This window comes from Trichosurus vulpecula, chromosome 2 (assembly GCF_011100635.1).
Source record: "Trichosurus vulpecula isolate mTriVul1 chromosome 2, mTriVul1.pri, whole genome shotgun sequence".
In the NCBI taxonomy this organism is placed as follows: Eukaryota; Metazoa; Chordata; class Mammalia; order Diprotodontia; family Phalangeridae; genus Trichosurus; species Trichosurus vulpecula.
Window position 1 is genome coordinate 193,884,496 of NC_050574.1, and position 22,503 is coordinate 193,906,998.

At 34.4% G+C, this 22,503-nt stretch overlaps 1 protein-coding gene across 2 annotated transcripts in view; it reads left to right on the forward strand.

The window, feature by feature from the left end:
- PDS5B (PDS5 cohesin associated factor B) overlaps positions 1 to 22,503 on the forward strand; it is a 166,220-nt gene that overhangs the window by 106,076 nt on the left and 37,641 nt on the right. For both annotated transcript variants that reach the window (XM_036743468.1, XM_036743469.1), the window contains exons 21-25: positions 1,782 to 1,940; positions 2,824 to 2,892; positions 3,683 to 3,819; positions 12,039 to 12,162; positions 17,020 to 17,224. In XM_036743468.1, the coding sequence (XP_036599363.1) occupies positions 1,782 to 1,940; positions 2,824 to 2,892; positions 3,683 to 3,819; positions 12,039 to 12,162; positions 17,020 to 17,224 (694 nt within the window). The remainder of the gene's footprint in view (positions 1 to 1,781; positions 1,941 to 2,823; positions 2,893 to 3,682; positions 3,820 to 12,038; positions 12,163 to 17,019; positions 17,225 to 22,503) is intronic.

Sequence of the window (22,503 nt, forward strand, 5' to 3'; positions counted from 1 at the left end):
AGTAAGTATGCTAAATCTAACCCAAATCATTATAAAATAAATAGTTTGTAGTGATCAAGTGTAACTGTTCTGGGAGCATCTTATTCTTTGTCACTTTTTCCATCTTCTTCTCCCATTTTCCTTCTATTATCCCTCTCCTTACGTCTTTCTCCCTTCTTGGAGCTATAGAGCAGTTGTCTTTTTTAAACTTGAAATCTTGACTTTAGTACCATTAAATATGAGTGGCAAATATTATATTCTTTGCATTCAAAGTTTTATTTTTAAGGAATAATTTTATTTTTTATTTAGCTTTGTTGTATGAGAATGGTTTTAAATTTAGATAATTCTTATTGAAAGAAGTTTTTTAAAAATTTTAGGTGGTCTCCATATTTTTATTTTTCCTATGGATCTTGTTGGTAACAATAATATCTTACATTAGTGCAGTGTTTTAAATTTCAAAGTGAACTGATTTGGTTCTCAGCAACCTCTTTGTTTTAACTTCCCTCAAAGGGATTTCCCTAGTGTTTTGTTTTCAGGTTACAAAAAAAGAGTTGGGTCCTAATTGGGAGATCAAGGGAAATAAGAAAGAAGACTACCTAGGATGTCACAAATTCAACCATTTAACTATATTTTTAACTCACTGGTATTTCTTATTGGTCTAACAGGATAGAAAATAGACTTTGCTTTGGTGTCAGCCCACTGGCTAATTATTTTCCCACCTCCAGTTTAACAATTTTTAATATGGATCAGAATGTTCATCTTTATTTAAGTAATATTTCCAATATGCTAATAGATTACTAAAGGTTGTACTACTCTTACATCTAATTATTAAAATAATATTAATAGCATAACAATATTAAGATACTTAATATGAGATTACTACAAAAATACCTTCATATTTATTTCTGATTTACTACTTGGGACTTCATGTAAATATTAAATTCATTTAGTATGTGAACAACAAATTCTTTTGTTGAATTTTCAAAATGTAGAACATGGCAAGTGTTTTGTTTTTTGGTAAGTTTTAAAGTTTATTTTAAACTTAAATACAAAATGAGAAAAGAAAAAAATAGTTGCCATGTACACAGCGGAATATAAGAAAGGATTCAGTATAAAACAATAAATGTCCATTTCAAGAAAACCTATGTAATAAATACTACACACTGTTTTCAAAGTTGCCCGGCTTATCTTTGCTTCCTTGTTGGTTTTCTTTTGTTCTTTGCTATGTACTTTTTACTTTTTATTTCCCTGCAGGGTGCCCCCTCTCCCCCCACCCAAAGGCTACAGTTAAGTGGGGATATATACATAGATATCTATAAACATACATATATCTACACAGATACACTCATGCACATACATGTAAGACTATGCTATGCTTATTTCCTCCTGTCATCCGTTTCTCTGAAGGTGGACAGCATCTTCCTCCATAAGTCCAAGTTTTGTCCATGTCTTTCTAAATCAACCAGCTCATCATTTCCTAGACCGCAGCAATATTCCATCTGGATCACATCCTGTCTGAGAGATTGTCTATGAAAGTTTTTGCCAATTTTCTGCATTCTTTTTATTCTTGCCTACATAGATGTTATTTATACAAGTAATTTTTAATTTAAAATAATTGAAATTCTCTATTTTATACTTCAACAATGCTTTTACCTTATAGTTTTAGGTCTGATATTGCTGAATCTACTTCCTTTACATCTTTTTACCCGGTTTCTTTGACATTCTTAACATTTTGTTCTGGTAAATGTTTTTAAACTGGAAAAAAAATCTATCAATATTTGACATAACATTTCTTGTTTCAGCCACTGCATAAAAGCCTAGATCCAAGCAACCTTGAACATCTCATAACACCATTGGTTTCTATTGGTCACATAGCTCTTCTCGCACCAGATCAATTTGCTGCTCCTTTGAAATCTTTGGTAGCTACTTTCATCGTGAAAGATCTTCTCATGAATGACCGGGTAAAATAGTTTTGTTTTTTAACTTAGACTTGTGTTTTATATATTTTTCAATATCTAGAATATGTTGCAGTAATGAGAAAAATTTAAAAAAAATGGGAAATAACATGTTTAGACTTGTAGTTTGCATATAGTAGTTTTTATACATATAAATATATAAAATATACATTTATGCCAACATATATACACAAATACGTATATTTATATATGGAGTATATATACATACTTGCATATATGTGTTTGTATATGGAATGTCACAAAAGTCTTAGTGTAGTTTTAAGCTGTTAAAGCTTAAGACTTTGGGGATACTTCATGTGTGTATAAAAGAATCGTGACCGTAGCCTTTAGTTAAATAAACAGCTTGTTGAGAGCACATGTCAAACCAGGCACATCAGATCTATGACTAAACATTACACACCATCTAATACCAAAGGGCACCCTAGTATTTAATGTTCTCTACCGTCTAGCCTTACCTTATATTCTAGCTCTGTCACTATCTATCACAGCCTCCATCCCAGTATTTCCATATGTCTTTGGCTCAGTGACATTTTTTTGCTCTGTGCTCTCTGCCCTTTCACTCCCAGTTTGCTTGTTGAATTACAGCTCATCCTTTCAAGATTAACTTAAATGCCATCTGCTTCATGAAGCCTTCCCAAATTCCCTATCTGTAGCCATAGTTGATGGAGTTGCTGGGGCTATAGTCAGAGCCTTTGCAGTTCGATAGGACCTCAAAAGGACCTTTAGAAATCATCCCCAACCCCTTTAGTTTACAAATGAGGAGACTTAGAGTTCAGAGATGTTAAGTGATTTAGCTAAATGCTTGTATTTGTATATGTTTATTTGCACATGTAGATATACTTTATTCAGAAGCTTTAATTTTGTTTAGCTTCCAGGGAAAAAGACAACCAAACTATGGGTTCCTGATGAAGAAGTTTCTCCTGAGACACTAGTTAAAGTGAGTATTGTGTATTCATTTGGCAAATAAATTTTAGTCCCTTTTGTCATCCTAGATTGTCTTGATGCTTGTGTTTGTTACTTATAGAACTTTTTTGTTCATTGGATGCATATTTTATGTGTGTTGAGGGTATAGAAAGTAGATAAAATATATTTAACTTATTAGCTGCAAATAAGAAGGTTACATTACCCCCAACACCTCCACAAAATCATACATCTGTTTGGTGATGTTTTATCATGATGTTTATTACGAACCTTCCATTTTTCTTGGCCCTAAAATTTTCAAATACTGAGCTACATTTTTCCTTTGTATTCATCATTTAGTTGCCAGTTTCATAATTAGTTCCAGCTCCTCTAGAACTTATTGACTAGCCTACTTGCTTTCTTCAGTGAAAGAAAGATCTTTAAAATTGATGCTGTGATCCAAATTATTATGCCTCAGTTTTCCCTGACACAAAAGAATGGAGTTAGAGGTTAGAGTCTTGGCTTTTGAGTCCTTAGGAAGTAGTTCAGTTGGTATGGAGGGGGTGTTAAGTAATTATGTAATTATGTTTTCGGTCCTTATTCAAACCTCTTGTGTGACCTCTGGTGCTTTGAAGATGGTTCATCCCTTAGGAATTGATAGTGAAACTACCTATTATAACATGAAAAGAAAAAATAATGTAATGCTAACAAAGGTATCCTCTGTCTTTGAAGAATTTTGTGATTTTCTTAGATTTTTTTGAAATTTCTTTTTAAAAAGCACTAATTTCTTGTTAACATTTTTTTCTTTTGCTTTTTTATCTTTTAAGATTCAGGCCATTAAAATGATGGTGCGATGGCTGCTAGGAATGAAAAACAATCACAGCAAATCAGGAACTTCTACACTGAGATTATTAACAACAATATTGCATAGCGATGGAGACTTAACAGAACAGGGAAAAATTAGGTATGCATTCAGTCATTCAAAACCATGTGAATAGCATAATTACTTAATTACCTAACTGAAGAATGACTAATGTTGGACAGTTCTTTTCTGTGTTAAAAAAAAAAAAAAAAGGAACTGATAGAGCATCGTAGGTATCCTTTATGTGGTTTTGGGGGAGGGGGGCGCAGTTAAATAGAAAATACATTTCAAATAAATAGCATGGAAAGTATGTCATTTAAAAAACATATTATTCTAACATTATTGAATATTAGCCTAATGATATATATGATATGAATTTTTAAAAAATACTTGCAATTGTGATCTGATTTGTGAATGTTTCTCTCTCCTCCCCGCTCCTCTTTACAGGATTTCATCATCCCCCATTAATTTATGTATTTTCTTTTTACTATGCATTATCTGATGCTCAGATGTTCACATGTTAGTAAATTAACTCATTGCTGTATATTAGAATTCGCCTGTCCCTGTGTTACCTAAAAATTTTTATATGAAAGAACCAACCCAGAATGAGAAGATTTACCTGTATTATGAATTCGAGAGAACTCTGTAGCAAGTCAGTAACTCAGTCCACAAAAGAGTAATGATACTTTTCCTATTACTATTGTATTTTCTGTTGCTACCTTGAGGTCATGGAAAGCTTTTAAAAAGTACTAAATATGTATAAATATATAAAATAAATAAAAGTTGATCTTTCTCAACTGAGGCTTTGCAATTCCAGTGAGCCTGGATTGCTGTGAAATTCAAGTCATTTTTAATGACTGGTAGCAATAAAAATATCTGTGCTGATGATCTTCAGATCTATTTATTCAGCCCTAACCTCTCTCTTAACCTCCATATTTATGTCTCTAAATGCCTGTTAGACATCTAAAGCTAAATGTCCATAGACATCTTACACTCAATATGTCCAAAGATAATGAATTTAGTATCTTTGTTCCCAAACCATGTCCCCTTCTGAACTTCCCTATTAATTTAGAGGGCACTACCTTCCATTTCCAATCACCCAGGCTTGAAACTTAGGTGTTGTCCTCTCTTCCTCACTCTTTCCCCTCCCCCCTATATCTAATCTATTGCTAAATCTTGTCATTTTTTTCCCTTTATAACATCTCATTTCTAAGTTCCTATCCCTCCTCTGATACTGCCACTACCATGGTGAATTTCTTCATTACCTTTCTATTGCAGTAGCCTGCTGGTTTGTCTCTGTGTATCAAGTCTCTTTCCCCTATAGTCTAATGTGAGAGTAATGAGATTTCTGGCTAATAAGGATTTCTCTTAGTTTTTGTGTTGATATGGTCAATTATGCTGATAGCTTTCCTAATATTGAACCAGCCCTGTATGCCTGGTATGAATCCTACCTGGTCATAGTGTATTATCCTTCAGAAAAGTTGCTGTGATCTCTTTGCTAATATTTTATTTAAAATTTTTGCATCTATATTCGTTAGGGAAATTTGTTCTATAATTTTCTTTCTCTGTTTTGGCTCTTCTTGGTTTAGGTATCAGCACCATATTTGTATCACAGAAAGAATTTGGTAGGACTCCTTTGCCTATTTTCCCAAATCGTTTATATAGTATTGGAATTAGTCGTTCTTTAAATGTTTGATAGAATCCATTTGTAAATCCATCTGGCCCTGGCGATTTTTTTCTTAGAGACTTCATTGATGGCTTGTTCAATTTGTTTTTCTGAAATGGGATTATTTAAATATTTTATTTCCTCTTCCATTAATCTGGGCAATTTATATTTTTGTAAATATTCATCCGTTTCACTAAAATTGCTATATTTATTGGCATACAGTTGTGCAAAATAGTTCCTAATTATTGTTTTGATTTCCTCTTCATTGGTGGTTAATTTACCCTTTTCGTTTTTGATTCTGGTAATTTGATTTTCTACTTTTTTTTAAAATCAATGTAACCAAAGGTTTATCTATTTTATTGTTTTTTTATAAAACCAGCTCTTAGTTTTATTTATTAGTCCAATAGTTTTCTTGATTTCAATTTTATTAATCTCTCCTTTGGGAATTTCTAATTTGGTATTTAGTTGAGGGTTTGTTTGTTATGTTATATGTTATATATTTGTTATTTGTTTTTTTTTCTAGCTTTTTTTAGTTGCATGCCCAATTCATCAATCTCTTCTTTCTCTATTTTATGTAAGCATTTAGAGATATAAAACTTCCCCTAGGAACTTCCTTTGCTTCATCCCATAAGTTTTAGTATATTGTCTCATTATTGTCATTCTCTTGGATGAAGTTATTGATTGCTTCTGTGATTTGTTGTTTGACCCATTCATTCTTTAGAATTAGACTGTTTAGTTTCTAACTAATTTTTAGTCTGTCTTTCCATGGCCCTTTATTATGTGTAAGTCTTATTGCATCATAATCTGAAAAGTATGCATTTAATATTTCTGCCTTTCTGCATTGGATTGTGAGGTTTTTAATGCCCTAATATGTGGTCAGTTTTTGTGTAAGTGCCATGTACTGCTGAGAAAAAGGTATATTCCTTTCTATCCCCATTCGGTTTTCCCCAGAGATCAGCCATATCTAACTTTTCTAATATTTTGTTCATCTCCTTAACTTCTTTCTTGTTTATTTTGTGGTTAGATTTATCTAGTTCTGAGAGGGGAAGGTTGAGGACTCCCACTAGTATAGTTTTGTTATCCATTTCTTCCTGCAACTCCCTAACTTCTCCCCTAAGAATTTGGATGCTATACCAGTTGGTGCATATATGTTTAGTATTAATATTACTTCATTGTTTATGGTACCTTTTAGCAGGGTGTAGTTTCCTTCCTTATATCTTTTAATTAGATCTATTTTCGCTTTTGCTTTATCAAAGATCAGTGTTTCTACCCCTGCCTTTTCTACTTCAGCTGAAACAAAATATTCTGCTCCAGCTTTTTACTTTACACTTATCCCTCTGCATCAGATGTGTTTCTTGTAAACAACATATTGTAGGATTATGGTTCTTAATCTCTTCTGCTATCCACTTCTGTTTTATGGGAGAGTTCATCTCATTCACATTCACAGTTATGATTACTATCTGTCTCCATCCTATTTTTTCCCCTCTCCTTTTTCTTTTTTTTTTTCCTTTTGTAGGGGGGAAGGCAGGGCAATTGGGGTTAAGTGACTTGCCCAAGGTCACACAGCTAGTAAATGTGTCAAGTGTCTGAGGCCGGATTTGAACTCAGATCCTCCTGACTCCTAGGCCAGTGCTCTACTCACTTCGCCACCTGGCTGCCCCCCTCTCCTTTTTCTCTCTCCTTTCTGCCTTTCCCTCCTCACTGGAGTTTCACTTTTGACCACTCCCTCCTTCAGTCTGCCTTCCCTTTTATTAGCCCCTTCCCTTATCTTCTCCTTTACCCTTACTACTTTTTCCCTCCCTTCTGTCCACACTTTCTCTTTTCCTCGCCCTTTCCCCTCCTACTTCCTATAGGGTAAGTTATATTTCCATACCCAACTGATTATGTTTAAGCCAAATCTGATGAGAGTAAGGTTTAAACAATGCTTATCTCCCTTCTTTCCCTCTACTGTAATAGGGTTTTTTTTTTGCCTTTTCATGTGATTTTCCCTTGTCTACATACTCCTTTCCGCTTCTCCCAGTATGATCCCTTTTCACCACTTAGATTTTTTTTATCATTACATCAAAGTCATCTTATGTGCACACCCTCTGTCTATGTATACCTTTTTAAATGTCATAACAACAATACAATTCTCAACAGTTGCAAGTGTCATCTTCCCTTGTAGGGACGTAAACAGTTTGCCCCTATTAATAACATGTTTTTGTTTTTTTCTTTCCTATTTACCTTTCTATGCCTTTCTTGAATCTTGTATTTGAAGATCAAATTTTCTTTTGAGCTCTGGTCTTTTCATCATGAAGGTTTGGAAGTCCTATATTTCATTGAATATCCATCTCCTCCCCTGAAAGATTATACTCAGTTTCGCTGGATAGTTTATCCTTGGTTATAATCCAACCTCTTTTGCCTTATATCTATGCCCTGCAGTCTTTTAATGTAGAAGCTGCAAGGTCCTGCATAATCCTGACTGTGTTTCCATGCTATTTAGATTGTTTCTTTTTGGCTGCTTGCAGTATTTTCTCTTTGACCTGGTAATTTTGGAATTTGGCTACGATATTTCTTGGTGTTTTCAATTTTGGGATCTCTTTCAGGAGGTGATCGGTGTAGTCTTTCAGTGACCATTTTACCTTCTGGTTTTAGGACCTCAGGGCAATTTTCTTTGTTTTCCAGGTCAGTTGTTTCACCAATGAGATGTTTTGTGTTTTCTTCTATTCATTCTTTTTTTTCTGTTTGATTGATTCTCGATATCTCTTAGAGTCAAGCTTCTATTTGCCCAATTCTAATTTTTAAGGAATTGTTTTCTTCTATTAGATTTTGTATCTCCTTTTCCATTTGGCCCATTTTACTTTTTAAGGAGCTCTTCTCTTCAGTGAATTTTTGTGCTCCTTTTCCATTTGGCCAATTCTGCTTTTTCAGGACCTGTTTTCTACAGTCGATTTTTGTCCTTCCTTTTACAAGCTATTGTCTCTCTCCTGTATATTTCTTATTTCTTTTCCCAGTTTTTCTTCTACCTCTCTTATATGACTTTTAAAATCCTTCTTGAGCTCTTTCAAGAAGGCTTTTTGGGCTTGAGACCATTTCATATTCTCCTTTGAGGTTTCACATGTGGGTATGTTGACAATGTTGTCCTCCTCTGATTTTGTGTCTTGATCTTCCCTGTCCCTATAATAAGAATCTGTGGTCATTGTCTGTTTCTGCATTTTGCTCATGGTATTTGCCTAATTCCTGGCTTTTAGAGTTGAACTCTCCTGCTGGGGTACAGGGGGCACTGACCCAAGCTTCTTGTTCTGGGTGCCCAGGACCTAGTCACTGGTTTTGTGTGCTGGGGCCTCAGATGCTGGCAGCTGGTGGCTCTAGGGGTCTGGCAGCTTACCTGGTGCTGGGGTCAGCAACACTGGAGCTCTCAGGGTAGGGGTGAGGAGTCTGGCCCCTGGGGGACACCTGCTCACAGGGGCTATGCACTGGCTCTTTCTCACTTGGGGCTTGTCCTGGTTTCTGCTCACCTGGACTTTGCACTCAAATGGTTGGCTGCTGGAGGATGTCTGCGTGCCACCTGGAGCTGTGCCTCCTGAAGTTGTGCTGAAGCACTGGGAGATTGGGCTGCTGGAGAACACCAGCATATGTGGTAGTTTTCTGAGCTGGTATCTGCCAGTTCCCCTGCCCGTGCTGCGGCACTTGTGGGGGGGCGGGGTCCTGGTGTTGGTGCTTGCCTACTCTACCACCCTGAGGCTCAGGATCTTCCCCTGGTTTGCTGAAGTGGGGCTTGCTGCTGGCTTGCTGGGATGCCTCCAACCTGTGCGACTCCCCCTTCCCCAGAGTGAGAGGGGCCTTTCTCATTAGTTCCCCAAGCTTCCTGGGCTACAAGGCTGCTGTACTCCATCTTTCTGCTGGCTCAGCTGTTCAGGGTTTTTTCTGTGGTGATATTTTCTTGGCTTTCATAGGTCATTAGGGAAGGATGAGAGTGACTTACTTCTTACTCCACCATCTTGGCTCCTGGAAGCAGAACCTCTGGCTAATAATGAAGTATAAAATAATCGACAAATTATTTGGTCATGTTCATATGTGTGCTTATGTTGTCAGCAAAACGTCTTCCCAGGATCGTGATTTTTATTAAGATTATTATTGCTATCAGTCATTAAAATCTTTGACTTGAATTGCACAAGCTTGAATTTTTTGTCAGTCCTTTATAAATATACTAGAATTATTTGTTTAACCCAGGTGTTAAATTGAATGTTTTTTGTGTTTTCATAAGTGATCAGGATTAGTAGAGTGATCACTTACTACAAATTAGTGATTTGCAACTTTTAAGGAAGAGAAATCTTTGGTAATATTCTTAGAATGTTAATTTTTAAGAAGATGAACTTTATGTAGTTATAGGTGTACATTCTATTTTCTGTTGATTCCAGAAATTTATATAAATTGGCATGATACAAGCAGAGACCAAATAATTTTGAGTCTCTAGAAGACCCTTTTCATAATTTACATATGTGGCTGAAGAATTGGAGGAAAGTCTCCAGGGAATTTTAGAACTATATCTCATTAGCACATTAGTACAGTTAATTTATTGAATTAGCTAATTATCTCCTTGGAAGGAAATTAATACCTGCCCCCCAGGGAAAGTAATGTGGGGCAGTAGTGAGCACAGCATCCTAAGGCAACTAACCTATAAACTCTTAAGAGAAGGAGGAGCCAACATGCCTTACGTGTTAATATTTTTTAATCTACCTTTTAATTTTTAATTTTTTAAGCTTAACAGAATTCTAAAGCACAAAGTAGGTGGTCAATAAATAATTCATTAATTAATATTGAATAATATTCCTTCACAACAAAACTACAAATGTGACCTTAATTTATAGATTTTCTCTCATTAGATATCTCGTTTCCTACAACACATGTATTATATAGTATGAAGGACTATTTTGATAAAGATTAAATTCACCAGTGAAAAGTATAATATACAAAATAATTATATATGCATGTGTGTATACATGCATACGCACAAGTATGTGCATAAAGTATAATACTATAGTAGTGTGATCCCATTTATTATGTGTGTACTTTATTTATATTTAAACTGCTACAAGAAAGCTTATAAGTAATTTTTGGAATTTTGAAATTTAAGGACAGTGCTAATTTGGCCATTGTCCTGTCTTCCATTATACTATTTCAAAAACTGTAATTCAGTAGAAAGTAGCAAGATATAGTAAAAAGAGCGTTGGAGTTTGTGCCAAAGACCTGGCTTAGTGCTAGCTCCATTACTAACTCTATGACATTTGGGCAAATCACTTAATTTTTCAGAACCTTCATTTGCTCATCTATAAAGTAGGAATAATTATGCTAAAAAGAAAAGCCCTTAGTAAACTATAATGCTTTATGTAAGTGGGAGCTAATATTAGAGTGCTTCCCTTGTCAGTTTTGGCTAATATTAGATCTTTTTAAAAAATCACTTTTTAAAGAAATCATATGGAATTTCGTTGATATAGAGAGTCCTTGATGAAAGGAATTTCCTGTATCAGTGTAGATGGGCATCTGCTCTGCAGTTTTATTAAAGACTGCTGTCTAGAAGATTTAGGGCCAAGATTAGTCCCTGCCTCCTACTGGTTGTGTGACCTTTGACAAGTTGCTAAATATCTTAGTGTCCCAGGCAACTACTAAAAGCCAGCATTTTTTAAACTTTATTTTTTTATTAATTAATTTTGGTTTGACACAAAAGACACTTTGCAACAAACATCCAAACAAGTTTTCCTCTCAATCAAAGCATATTCCTTGGAAAGTTACATAAACCACACATGATTATGACTGATATCATTTGTTATTTTTGATTTTTATACATTACTTATTATTTAATGGGAAAGATATTTACTTAAACTTGGATAGTTTGGCTTAGGAGCTAGACCTCTGTTTGGATGAATGCCTGTCATGGAAATAGCTTCCAGTCATGCAGACCAACAAAGGGTGTGTTACTTACAGTCTTAGAGAATTAGAGCTTATGTGGCTTGGCCATGGTGAGGCAGCCAGGATGTGTCAGAGGCGTGAATTGATCCCAGAGTTCTGTTGATTCCAGTACTAGGTCTTTATGTAGTGCCTCTATTTGTTTTCACAGCAGGTATTTTATGAATACTTAGTCATGGCATATTAGGGATCAGTTATTTATTTCTATTCCTCCACCTCATTTGTAGGTGATGAATCTGAGACCCAAAAGGGGGAAATGACATACTACTCATGTCAAACAAGATTGTTCTCACCAGACCTGGTTTTCTGATTATGAACCCATTGTTCTTCACACTATTTCATATTGTGCTTGTTGATAAATTGACTGATTAGGCATTGAAATTTGCTAATTTACCATACTTAACACCACCATTAAAACACACACACACACACACACACACACACACAGTGTTGAAAGTCACATAGCGTGTCTGCAGATTTATTTTAGGTTTAGCAGAAAGTTGTTTCTTAAGGGAAAAACAAAAGGTGTTGTTAGCATGTAATTAGCATAGATTTATGTTTTGTTACAGAGGAGAGATATTGAAGATTTGTTGGATCTGATTTTACAAATAAATATTACACAATCATTACAATATAAAATCTAGGAACTAGCAATACCATATGCAAAAACTAAAAATAAAAACTAATATGTTTCTTTTCTTATTTTTAGTAAACCAGATATGTCACGTCTGAGACTGGCTGCTGGAAGTGCAATTGTGAAGTTGGCCCAAGAACCCTGTTACCATGAAATCATCACATTAGAACAATATCAGTTATGTGCTTTAGCTATCAATGTAAGGAAAACGACTGCCTGTTATAGTCTATGGATTTCAATAAGAAAAAAATCTACCCAAAAAGATAGATTAAAAACTTAAATGAAATTTTAGTTTATTAACTCAATCATAATTATTTTTTAAATCTGTGGTGCTGAACTTTTAGTTCTCTAATATCATATGGTGATGTAGTGGATCTAGAGCTGGATGAAACTTAGGGGCTGTGACATGCAACCCTCTCATTTACAGACAGGGAAATTAAATGGCTCAGTCAAAGCCGTATACAGGTGGCAAGTATCAGAGGTGAGATTTGAACACAGTTCTACTCTAGTCCTTGCTCTTTCTACTCTTTCTAGGCCATTTCCATGACTACCTCTTAAGCCACTCACATTATTTAAGTGTTGCTAAAGCAATCCACTGAATGGAAAAAATTAGAAATCTATAATCAGTCACCAAAATGGCATGGTATAATCGCTAGTCTATTCTGATACCATATGTTTTACTTCTCATCAAGACTTTTTTTAAAAATCTACAGCAGCTGATCAAATCATCTAATAAGACTCAGAATTGTTTTGATTTGGATTCAGGAGAAAATAGCCAAAACAATAATATAAAAATTCCTTGAAGAATTGAAGTGTAACATACACAATCTGTAGCAGAACTTACTGCTTTGACTTTAAGCTTAAAGAACTGAAATAATTATCTATAGTAATTACTTGGTTTCTACATGTAAGAATATTTATTTTTTATGTGAATTTTTTATTTGAACTAACATTTTAGAATATTTTTAAAAGGATAAGAATTTCAGTCACTTTCCATAAATGATACATTATACTATGAATTTTGTGCATTGTGGTCATTTATAAAATCTTTTTTTTCTTTTTCTTTCTTTCTTTTTTTTTTTTTTTTTGGAGGAGGGAAGGCAGGGCATTTGGGCTTAAGTTACCTGCCCAAGGTCACACAGCTAGTACATGTGTCAAGTGTCTGAGGCTGGATTTGAACTCAGGTCCTCCTGACTTCAGGGCCAGTGCTCTACTCACTGCACCACCTAGCTGCCCCAGTTTATATAAAATCTTTTACTCTTATCCTCCACTTTTGTATACGTAATTCTGTATGTTTCAGTACTTTAGATTCCCAATGAGTTTCCATCCACTTCTGTCAGAATTTGATACCTAACATTTCTCGTTTGTGCATATGTAGTCTTGTCTAATCCTGCGTTTTCTTCAGAGGCTATTTTGCATAGTTGATCTTAGAACAACTTTGAGTTCTTTGTTTCAGAGATTGGAGACTCAACTGGAAAAATGAGATTTGGGGGAAATTACAACTGCATAAATGCCAGATAATTAGGTCAATAATACATTCTATCTAACTATTTCATAGGAACGTAATAAGAAAATAAGTTTTTCAAAATTATGAAAATAAGCAAAAACTATCCAAATGTGTCACATAAACTGTTACCCTAATTTATATTGTTTTGAAATAACACCAAACTTCACCATAATTTCCTTAAATTCTGTTGTAGCTTAACCAGCAATTCAGACCAGAATGTTTAAAGATTTAACTGAGGCATTATTGCAAAGCCAATTAATGATGTTAGGTACGGTTTGCCTGTATACATGTATACATACATACACACACACATACACACATACATACATACATACATTTACACACATATATACACATATACACACACACATAAATATAAATTTGGTCGGGCTGGGTGACTGCCAAATTCTTGATCGGGTATTTTTGAGCATTCTTTTATATTTTTGGAATGCTGCCTTAAGAGTGGAAATCTATAAGCAGAGGTAGAATCAGTGTAAAAATTGATACATATACACACACACACACACACACACACACACACACACACACATATATATATATATATATTTTTTTTTAATTAGAGTACCTAGAATTGAAAAACAGTAGCTTTGATTGCTCAAGTTTTTAAGTAGCATTGGAAATCTACAGAATGTTTCAGATAATAGAATATATTTTAATGGAGTAGAAAAGGTAAATTTTTTTAGAAGTACTGAAGCAGAAGACACACTATGACAGACTTTAATACTTTAGAAGCTCTATAATTTCATAATTTGGATCTTCCCTCTACCCATGCAGACCCCAGTCCCTACATGCCTGGTTGAACAATTTCATGGGTTGCTATGGCTGAAATTAAATGCCTTATTTCAAGCCATTTGGTGAACTAGGCTATTCCTCAAACGACATTCTATTTCTTGATCCATACTTGTAGCCTTTCTCATGTGGTAGGGTCTTTATCAACTTCTGTTCTATTAGAATAAATAGCCTTTAGGAGTACAGTGGGTTTTGTCTACATTATGATAGGCCGTCAGTCCTAGGACCTTAGTTAGAAATTACAGAAAGTAACAGAATTAATTATTTCCCAGGTAGTTAAGAGTATGTTATGTTTATTTTTAATGCAAAAGAGTAAATTCAAGTGACACTTATTGTACCTAAGAAATTTGAGGGAAATAAAACATTTTGCTTTCTATTTTAAAAGTCACTATCTAAGATTTGTTTTTGCTGTTTTAACGTTTAAAAAATTCAGTTCCTTATACTTAATAATTCTGATATGTACATAATATACTCAGTAAATTTGGTTTCTTTAAAATTTAAAATGGCACTTCTGCAGTTGAGCTTGTTCCAGTTTTATAAGAATTTTATGAATAGGTTTTTTTATCCTTATTATTGAGATTTAAAAATCAAATAACTTATTTTAGTGAAACACCAAACTAAAAAAATGATACTCCCTTAGAGCAACTTTTGAAAACATATAGTTAGTGTATCTTTTAGTCCTTAGGATCATGGATTTAAACCTATAAAGGACCTTAGAAGCTGTCTGTTGGAAATAGGCACAGAGAAGCTAAGTGGCTAACTAAAGATAGTAGCAGAGTCTGGTTTTCTGAATACATGTCACTTTCCAGAATGCCATGTTTTCCAGGATACTGGCATGTCCCACCTCTCTCCCTTATCCCCCATACACATACTCCTGGGAGATCAGAACTTTGCTTCTCTTTGCTTCTTGTAATAGCCCCGGTAACATTCCTCAGCTGTTATCCCTTGTGTCTGTTCCACCATCTGGTCAGTCTGGGACTGTTAAGTCAGAAATATCTATCTTATATCATGATGGGTATAGACTGAATAAATCTTATAAGGTAGATATTCTTAACCTTTTTTGTGTCCTAGGCCCCTTTGTCAGTCTAATGATGCCTAAGGACCCCTTTCAAGAACAATATTTTTAAGTGTCTAAAATAAAATACACAGCTGTACAAGGGAAGCCAAAATTTTGAAGGAAAAAAAAAAGCCTAGGTCATGAGCCCCAAGTTAAGAAGCCTTGTTCTAAGGTACCTTGAGGTTCTGAATAATGAATTTTCTCTCTATCCTTGCAGTTTGTTAAAGGGGAGAAAAATCATCTCACAATAATAGCATCAAAACCCCTTGAGGTGATTTTTCATAGATATGGAAGATTGTTTTTGCTTTTGGAAATAATTCAGTGTGTCTCCTAGGAGTAAGAATATAGTAACCCTTTTACTTCTTTCTTAACTTATATTCACTGGTTCAGCTTTGTCCAACAGCATAGATTTTATTTCATCCATAGTTTACTTATAGTAAATTTGTTAATAAGATAATTAAATAAATAGCTTACATTAGAGTATCATTTACCTGTTACGATTTTTCAACCTTGTGAGATAGGTAGTGGTACAAATATTACTCCCATTTTACTGATAAAGGAAACTGAGTCTAAGAAGTTAAATGACTTACTACCGAAGTTCACCCAGTCCCATGTCCTGGGACTAAAAACCATGTGTTCAGTCTCATGAGCTAAAACATAGAAGAGAAACTAAGTATTTTAATTGCTTTTAATATATGTGGTGAGTAAGTGGGATAATTAATATGGTGTTATTTATTATAATTAGTATTCCACTCTTATTTCTTTTTTTTCCTCTTCCCTTTGACAAAAAAGATATTTGTCCCAAATAAATTGCCTAGAAGTAGGAGTCTGCTTGAGCAGATAACCATATATTTAAGCTTTTAAAATTTTTTTTAACAAGCTGTATTAAAGCTTTGTGACTGGTATTAGTTTATGTCCAAGATGAACACCCCAGTCTTGAGATCAGCCTAAGATAAGTTACTACTTTCATCTCAGTTTGTTAAACAGAAAACCCAGTTATTGGCGCAAATGACTGTGCATGCAGGCTTGTGTACAACACACATACATACACAGTATTCCAAAAGTCTTAGTGCAGCTTTAAGTTTTAATAACTTCAAAAACCTAAATGCTACAAATTTATTTTCAAAATTTCAAAATTTTTTGATATTTAATTTTTAAGAAATATTGGTAATTTTTTAATTAAAATTCAATAATACCACCATCTTGTGCTATATGTTGCTCTAGTTGATTTTTGAACTTTGTAAAAACTTTGATCAGCTGTTAGTGACTAAAAGGATTGCATTTGTAACCACAGCCTTATGGTCATCTAAACAATGAGGTTTTAATGCTTTTAGGACAGTTTTGACCTAAACTCCCACAAGAAAATGTAGAGAGGACCTTCTTTAGCAATCCAGTGGTCTAAGAAAGTGTCACCTAGAGGATAAAATTAAATTAAATTTTTATTATTTGAAATCTCCAAAACTGAAGAAGTATAAAATTTTTTTTTAAATTTTCAAATGATATTTTTAGAATTTTTTAGTATTTATATTTCTGAGATAACTAAGCTTAAAACTTTACTAAGACTCTTTGAATAGCCTACATATAAATCTGTATGTGTATATGTATTTGTTTACTAAAATATTTTTCTTTAAATGGTTATTTGCATGACATATACAAAAGGAATTTAATTTTTTTTCCCATAGGATGAATGCTACCAAGTAAGACAAGTGTTTGCTCAGAAACTTCACAAGGGCCTTTCCAGATTACGGTTACCACTTGAATACATGGCAATCTGTGCACTGTGTGCAAAAGACCCAGTGAAAGAAAGAAGAGCACATGCCAGGCAGTGTCTGGTGAAAAATATAAATGTGAGACGAGAATATCTGAAGCAGCATGCAGCAGTTAGTGGTAAGAATATGGGGAAAATGTTCCAGAATTAAAAAGCAAACCTCAGATTTACATAATTTGAGACTTGTATAAACACAAACCTAAGCTATGTTAATTCTTGAATTGTTACTTTAAATAAATTTAAATTTTTTTCAATACTTAATTTCATAAACAGTCAGCTTACAAAAATGACACAGATATTTCAATGTCAGGCTTTTATTCATTATCTTTTTATATGGAAGATGAGACGAGAAAAAAAGCCAGGAAGAAAAAGCAGAATATTGAGAACCACTGTTGCTAGGTGGGTATATTCTTTAGGTTTATAGATTATCTAAGAATTATCAGTTGAAAGAAAGCTTTAAAGTGAGAAGCTTTGGTCACCGTTGACCATAGTTATCACCTGACTCTAATGGAGAACAGGTATTTCTCTGTTTTTGTCTGTGTACTTCACATCTTTCCATGATGGTATTTGTGTTTTGGCATGAACTCTATTATTTATTAATTTCTATTGGTGCCAAGAAAAAAAATTGTGCTATTTATATAGATTGGTGTTGTCTGAATACCATTCTTTACAAATCTTCTCCATTCTTAAAAATAATAAAATGTTTTAAATTCTTATACACAGTTGCTTAAACCTAATTCTACCTCTTTGGCTCTTAAATTATACAGGATGTTTTTGAGTTTGGGCAAGGTAATAGTTTAGCTATGTTCATAAGTGTGAGAGTTGAATTAACACTTTATTGGATTATGATTATAATCAGGGTCCCCCTAAAAAATCTTAAAACAGCAACAGCTAAATTTCATATAGAAATTTACTGATTTTATGAAGTTTCATTGGTGTGATTAGCGATGTTCTAAATTGCCCTGGAACTGAGTGTTTGACAGAAGAGGCATTTCTTGCTGAGCAATGCTGACTGAAAAGATGCAACCATGGGCAGACCTCTGTGAGTAGTCTGGTGGCTAAGAGGGGCAGACTGGGGGTCTATGGAAGAGTCTTGATTTCATGATGTGGAAACAACTGCTGAAGGACATTAGGCTATACTGAAGATTCAACTAGGGAAGATTAATGAATTTGTTTTACCTTCTGAAGTGTTTTTTAGTAAACTTTATCCTATTCCTTAAAATCTTTCTAAACCAAAAAGATCATGGGATTTATAGAAACAATTTTTTTTTTATTAAAAGGGTGATGGGAAATATGAGGTGCAGAAATAACCCTGCTCTTTAATACTCTAAAATTCGTAAAGAGGAAAGACTCTGTAGTCATAAAATGAAATATTTCTAATATTATTTTGTTTTTCTGTGTTTCTTGGTTAATTAACCTTTTAAAATTAGTTTCATTTTATCAGAACATAAGATTATAGAATAATAGATCTAGAGTTGGAAAGGAACTTGGAAACCATCCAGTTCAACATTCTCATTTTACAGGTGATGAACCTGAGACAAAGGCATGTTCAGTAAACTTCCCAAGGTTATACAGGTAACCTGTGACTAAGGCAGGATTTGAACCCAGGTCCTCGGACTCTAAAACTCATGCTCTTTCCTGGACATAAGATAGTATTTCATGAACTATCTTGAATTCATATAACAATACAGTTTAAAATGTTAAAACAAATTTGAGCCACAGCACTGGAAGAAATTTGAATTGATAGAATTTTAGAGTTGGAAAGATAAATTTGAGGCCATTCAGTCATTCACTATATTGCTTGCATTTGAGGAAACTGAGACTAAGGGGATTAAGTGTCTTTCCCAAGGATAGTTAATTGCAGAGCTGAACTTTCAATTCAAATCTCTTGACTTTAGTGTTCTTTGTGTTAGACCATGCTGCCTCTCCATAATACAATTAAGTCACATTTTAATTAAAATAGCTTAATGTAATTGTTTCTGAGCAATACTCATTCACTAAATATTAGGGAAATAAAATAGCATTTATACTTGTGGAGCTTCCTATAATCTAAGAAATAGGATATATCTCATAGTCCTATATACTGGCTCCTACACTATTTTCAGCTTCTCAGGTTGAGTGCTATTTTGACTTCTGTGATTTGGTAAACAGTTCAGTTCTGAGAGTTGAAATTCAAATAGAGTCCAGCCTCCTTTTTCCTACCATTCAATTCTGACTTAAGTTTATTGTCCACCTATAATATATCTCCCAAAATGTACACTTATAGACTGGGTCTGTGAGTCGTCTATCTAACTGCATTTTTGTAGTATTGACAGTAGGGTTTTTTTTTATCCACATGTAATTGAGAAAAAATAAAATAAGACACAACCCCCCCCCAAAATAAGTTAAAGACAAAAAAATTCTTAACATTAATATCCTTCTGAGAGATCTTATAAAATGGTGGAAAGGTATAAATCCTGGGGTGCCAGCCCTGCCTAAATCCTGTCACATCATGGTATGGTGGAAATGAATACTGGCCCTATGGTCAGAGGATGTGTTTAAATCCAAGCCTCTCTTGCTAACTGTATGCGTTTTGTCAAGTTCCGTAACCCTCCCTGGGTCTCAGTTTCTTTAACTGTAGAATGAAGGAAGGTAGACTAGATGGCCTCTGAAGTCCCTTCTTATCTCTATCTAGAGCTGTGGTCCTATGATTAAGAAATACCAACAAACAAGAAAAGTTACATCTCAATGAAGAATTTATCTAACATGAAAGACCTAAGGATTAAAATTCCTTAAGAATTATAGGTAAAGAACCAGTGGATGAGATAGAATAAAATGCAAAAAATGAATCAAGTTGGGTAATATGATAACAGAATGAAAGGAGTATTGAAATTCAGCTTAAAAATAATAAAAAGGAAGGAAAAAGGGAATTGTAAAATCCAATGTCAGACAGAAGCTATGTGATCCTGGGTAAATCATTTGATCACTGCCTTAGTCTCCTCAACTGTAAAATGGGGATACTAATGGCATTTTCATTGCAAGGTTGGTTTGTTGGGGTGATCAAAAGAGATATTTGTGAAGCTCTTGGCACATAGTAAACATTCAGTAAACCATTCCTCCATCCTTCTGTCCTTGGCTAAATTCTTCCCAACATTTTCATTAATGATTTAAAAGTCATAGGTAATGGGAGGAATGGCTGGCTTTGTTGTGTCACAAAATGAATATCCTAATGAAGCCAGTACCTTAGAATAATGGGCCAGATATAGTGATGAGAACACTAATATTAGCTAGCATTTCTATACTTCTTCAAAGTGCTTTACAAATATTAACTCGTGTTATCCTCACAATGGTCCTGTGAGGCAGTTGATGTGTTTTACACATAAGGAAACTAAAGGAGAGATGAAATAATTTTCCTGGTGTCACACAGCTCATTAATGTTAGAGCCTGGATTTGAACTTAGGTTTTCCTGACTCTAGGCCCAGGCCCCACTCAGGTTAAATTTAAAAAAAAAAAGTCAGCTAAGTACAGGATGGCAGAGACATGGGTTTTTCATAATTTCTAAGAAAAGGGTTAGGGCTTTTAGTGGACTGACAGCCAGACCAACATGAGTCTATACTATGTGATGTGACAGCCAAAAAGTGTAATGCCTTCTTAGGCTATGTTATGGAAAGTGTAATAGCTGAAAAAAGGGACGTTATAGTAAAGCTGTATTCTGCCCTACTTAGTGGAAATACTGGTAATTACAGAATATGTGGAAAAGATATTAGAAGAATTAACATTGGAAATAAGGAGGTGAAAATCTGGAGGTTTCATCTGGTATATTGTATTTGTTTTCTCACCCACAGCTATGTGGGTACCAAAAGCCTTTGTTTCTGAAATGTCTTTTCTTTTTTCGTTCTCTTGTTGAATTCATCACCTCCCATGGTGAGTTCAGTGAATATTTTTTAATACAGATTGCTCCCAGATCTAGATATCTAGTGCTAGACTCTTCTAAGCTACAGTAATATATCACTGACTGACTGTTAGACATTTCAAACAGTCCCTCAGGCATCTGAACTCAACATACTCACAACAGAACTTACAGTCTTTCTCCCAACTCTTCCCTTCTTCCTCCCTGTTGAGTGAAATGTATTTCTGCACCTGTGTATATATGCATGTGTGTGTGTATGTGTGTGCTCTCTTTTGGTCATTTCAGATGAGAGGAAGATTGAACTGTCAGCCACTCCCTCCACCCCTTCCTCCTTTTTGTCTAGGCTTTCCCATTGAGAAAGCTCGAAAAACAAAACTCATTATAAACATGTATAGTCAAATGAAGCAAATGTTCGCATTGGCCATATTAAAAAGAATATTTCTCATTTTGCACACTGAGCCCTTTACTTCTCTATTGAAGGGAATTTTATCATGAGTCCTGAAATTGTGGTTGGTCATTGCATTGATCAGATTTCCTAAATGTTTTAGTCATTTGACTTTACAGTATTGTTGTAATTGTATAAATTATTCTCCTGGTTCAGCTTGGTTTACTCTGCATCAGTTCATAAAAGTCTTCTCAGGCCTCTCTGATACCATCCTCTTTATCATTCTATATAGGACAATAGTGTTGTATCACATTTGTGTATTATAACTAGTTCAGCAATTCCACAGTTATTGGATACCTTCTATTTTCAATTCTTTGCTTCTACAAAAGAGTAACTGATTGTTTTGTATATCATTAGTTATAGTTTTGCTTAGGACTAAGGCCTCCCTTAATCTGCCTTCTTTCCTTTTCCCCTTTCTCACTCTTCTTTCCCTCCCATTTTCCTGTTGAATAACTAATTCTCTACCCAACTCTGTGTGCTTGTGTGTGTGTGTGTATTCTCCCTTGAGCAGTTCAGATGAGAATGAAATTCAAGTATCAGCCACTCCCCTCCACCTTTCTCCTTGTTTGTATAGATTTCTACTTGTAGGAGATAATTTTCCCTAGCCTTTCTTTCCTCTCCCTCATTATTGTCTTCTTTTCCCCCCTCCTTTTCCATTCTTTTCTTAAAATCTTTAAGACATAACAGAATTATTCCTAGGCTTGCTGTCTAATTAGACTCCTATGACTTCTGATGAAGATAGTTTTTAAAAGAAAGGTCCATGTGTTTCATCTTCTCAGATTAGAATTTATCCTTTATTATTGTTCATTCATGTTTACCTTGTTATGTTTCTCATAACTTCTCTGTTTATGCTTCAAAGTTTCTACACAGCTCTGATGTTTTTCATCAGGAATGCTTGGAAGTCCTCTAATTTTCTTCTGTAGAATTATACTCAGTTTTGCTGGTGAAGTTATTCTTGCCTTCTGAAATATCGTTTTGCAAACTCTCTACCCCTTTATATCATTGGCTACTAAATCCTGTGCTATCCTGACTAAGGCTCCTTTGTATTTGAATTCTTTTTTTCT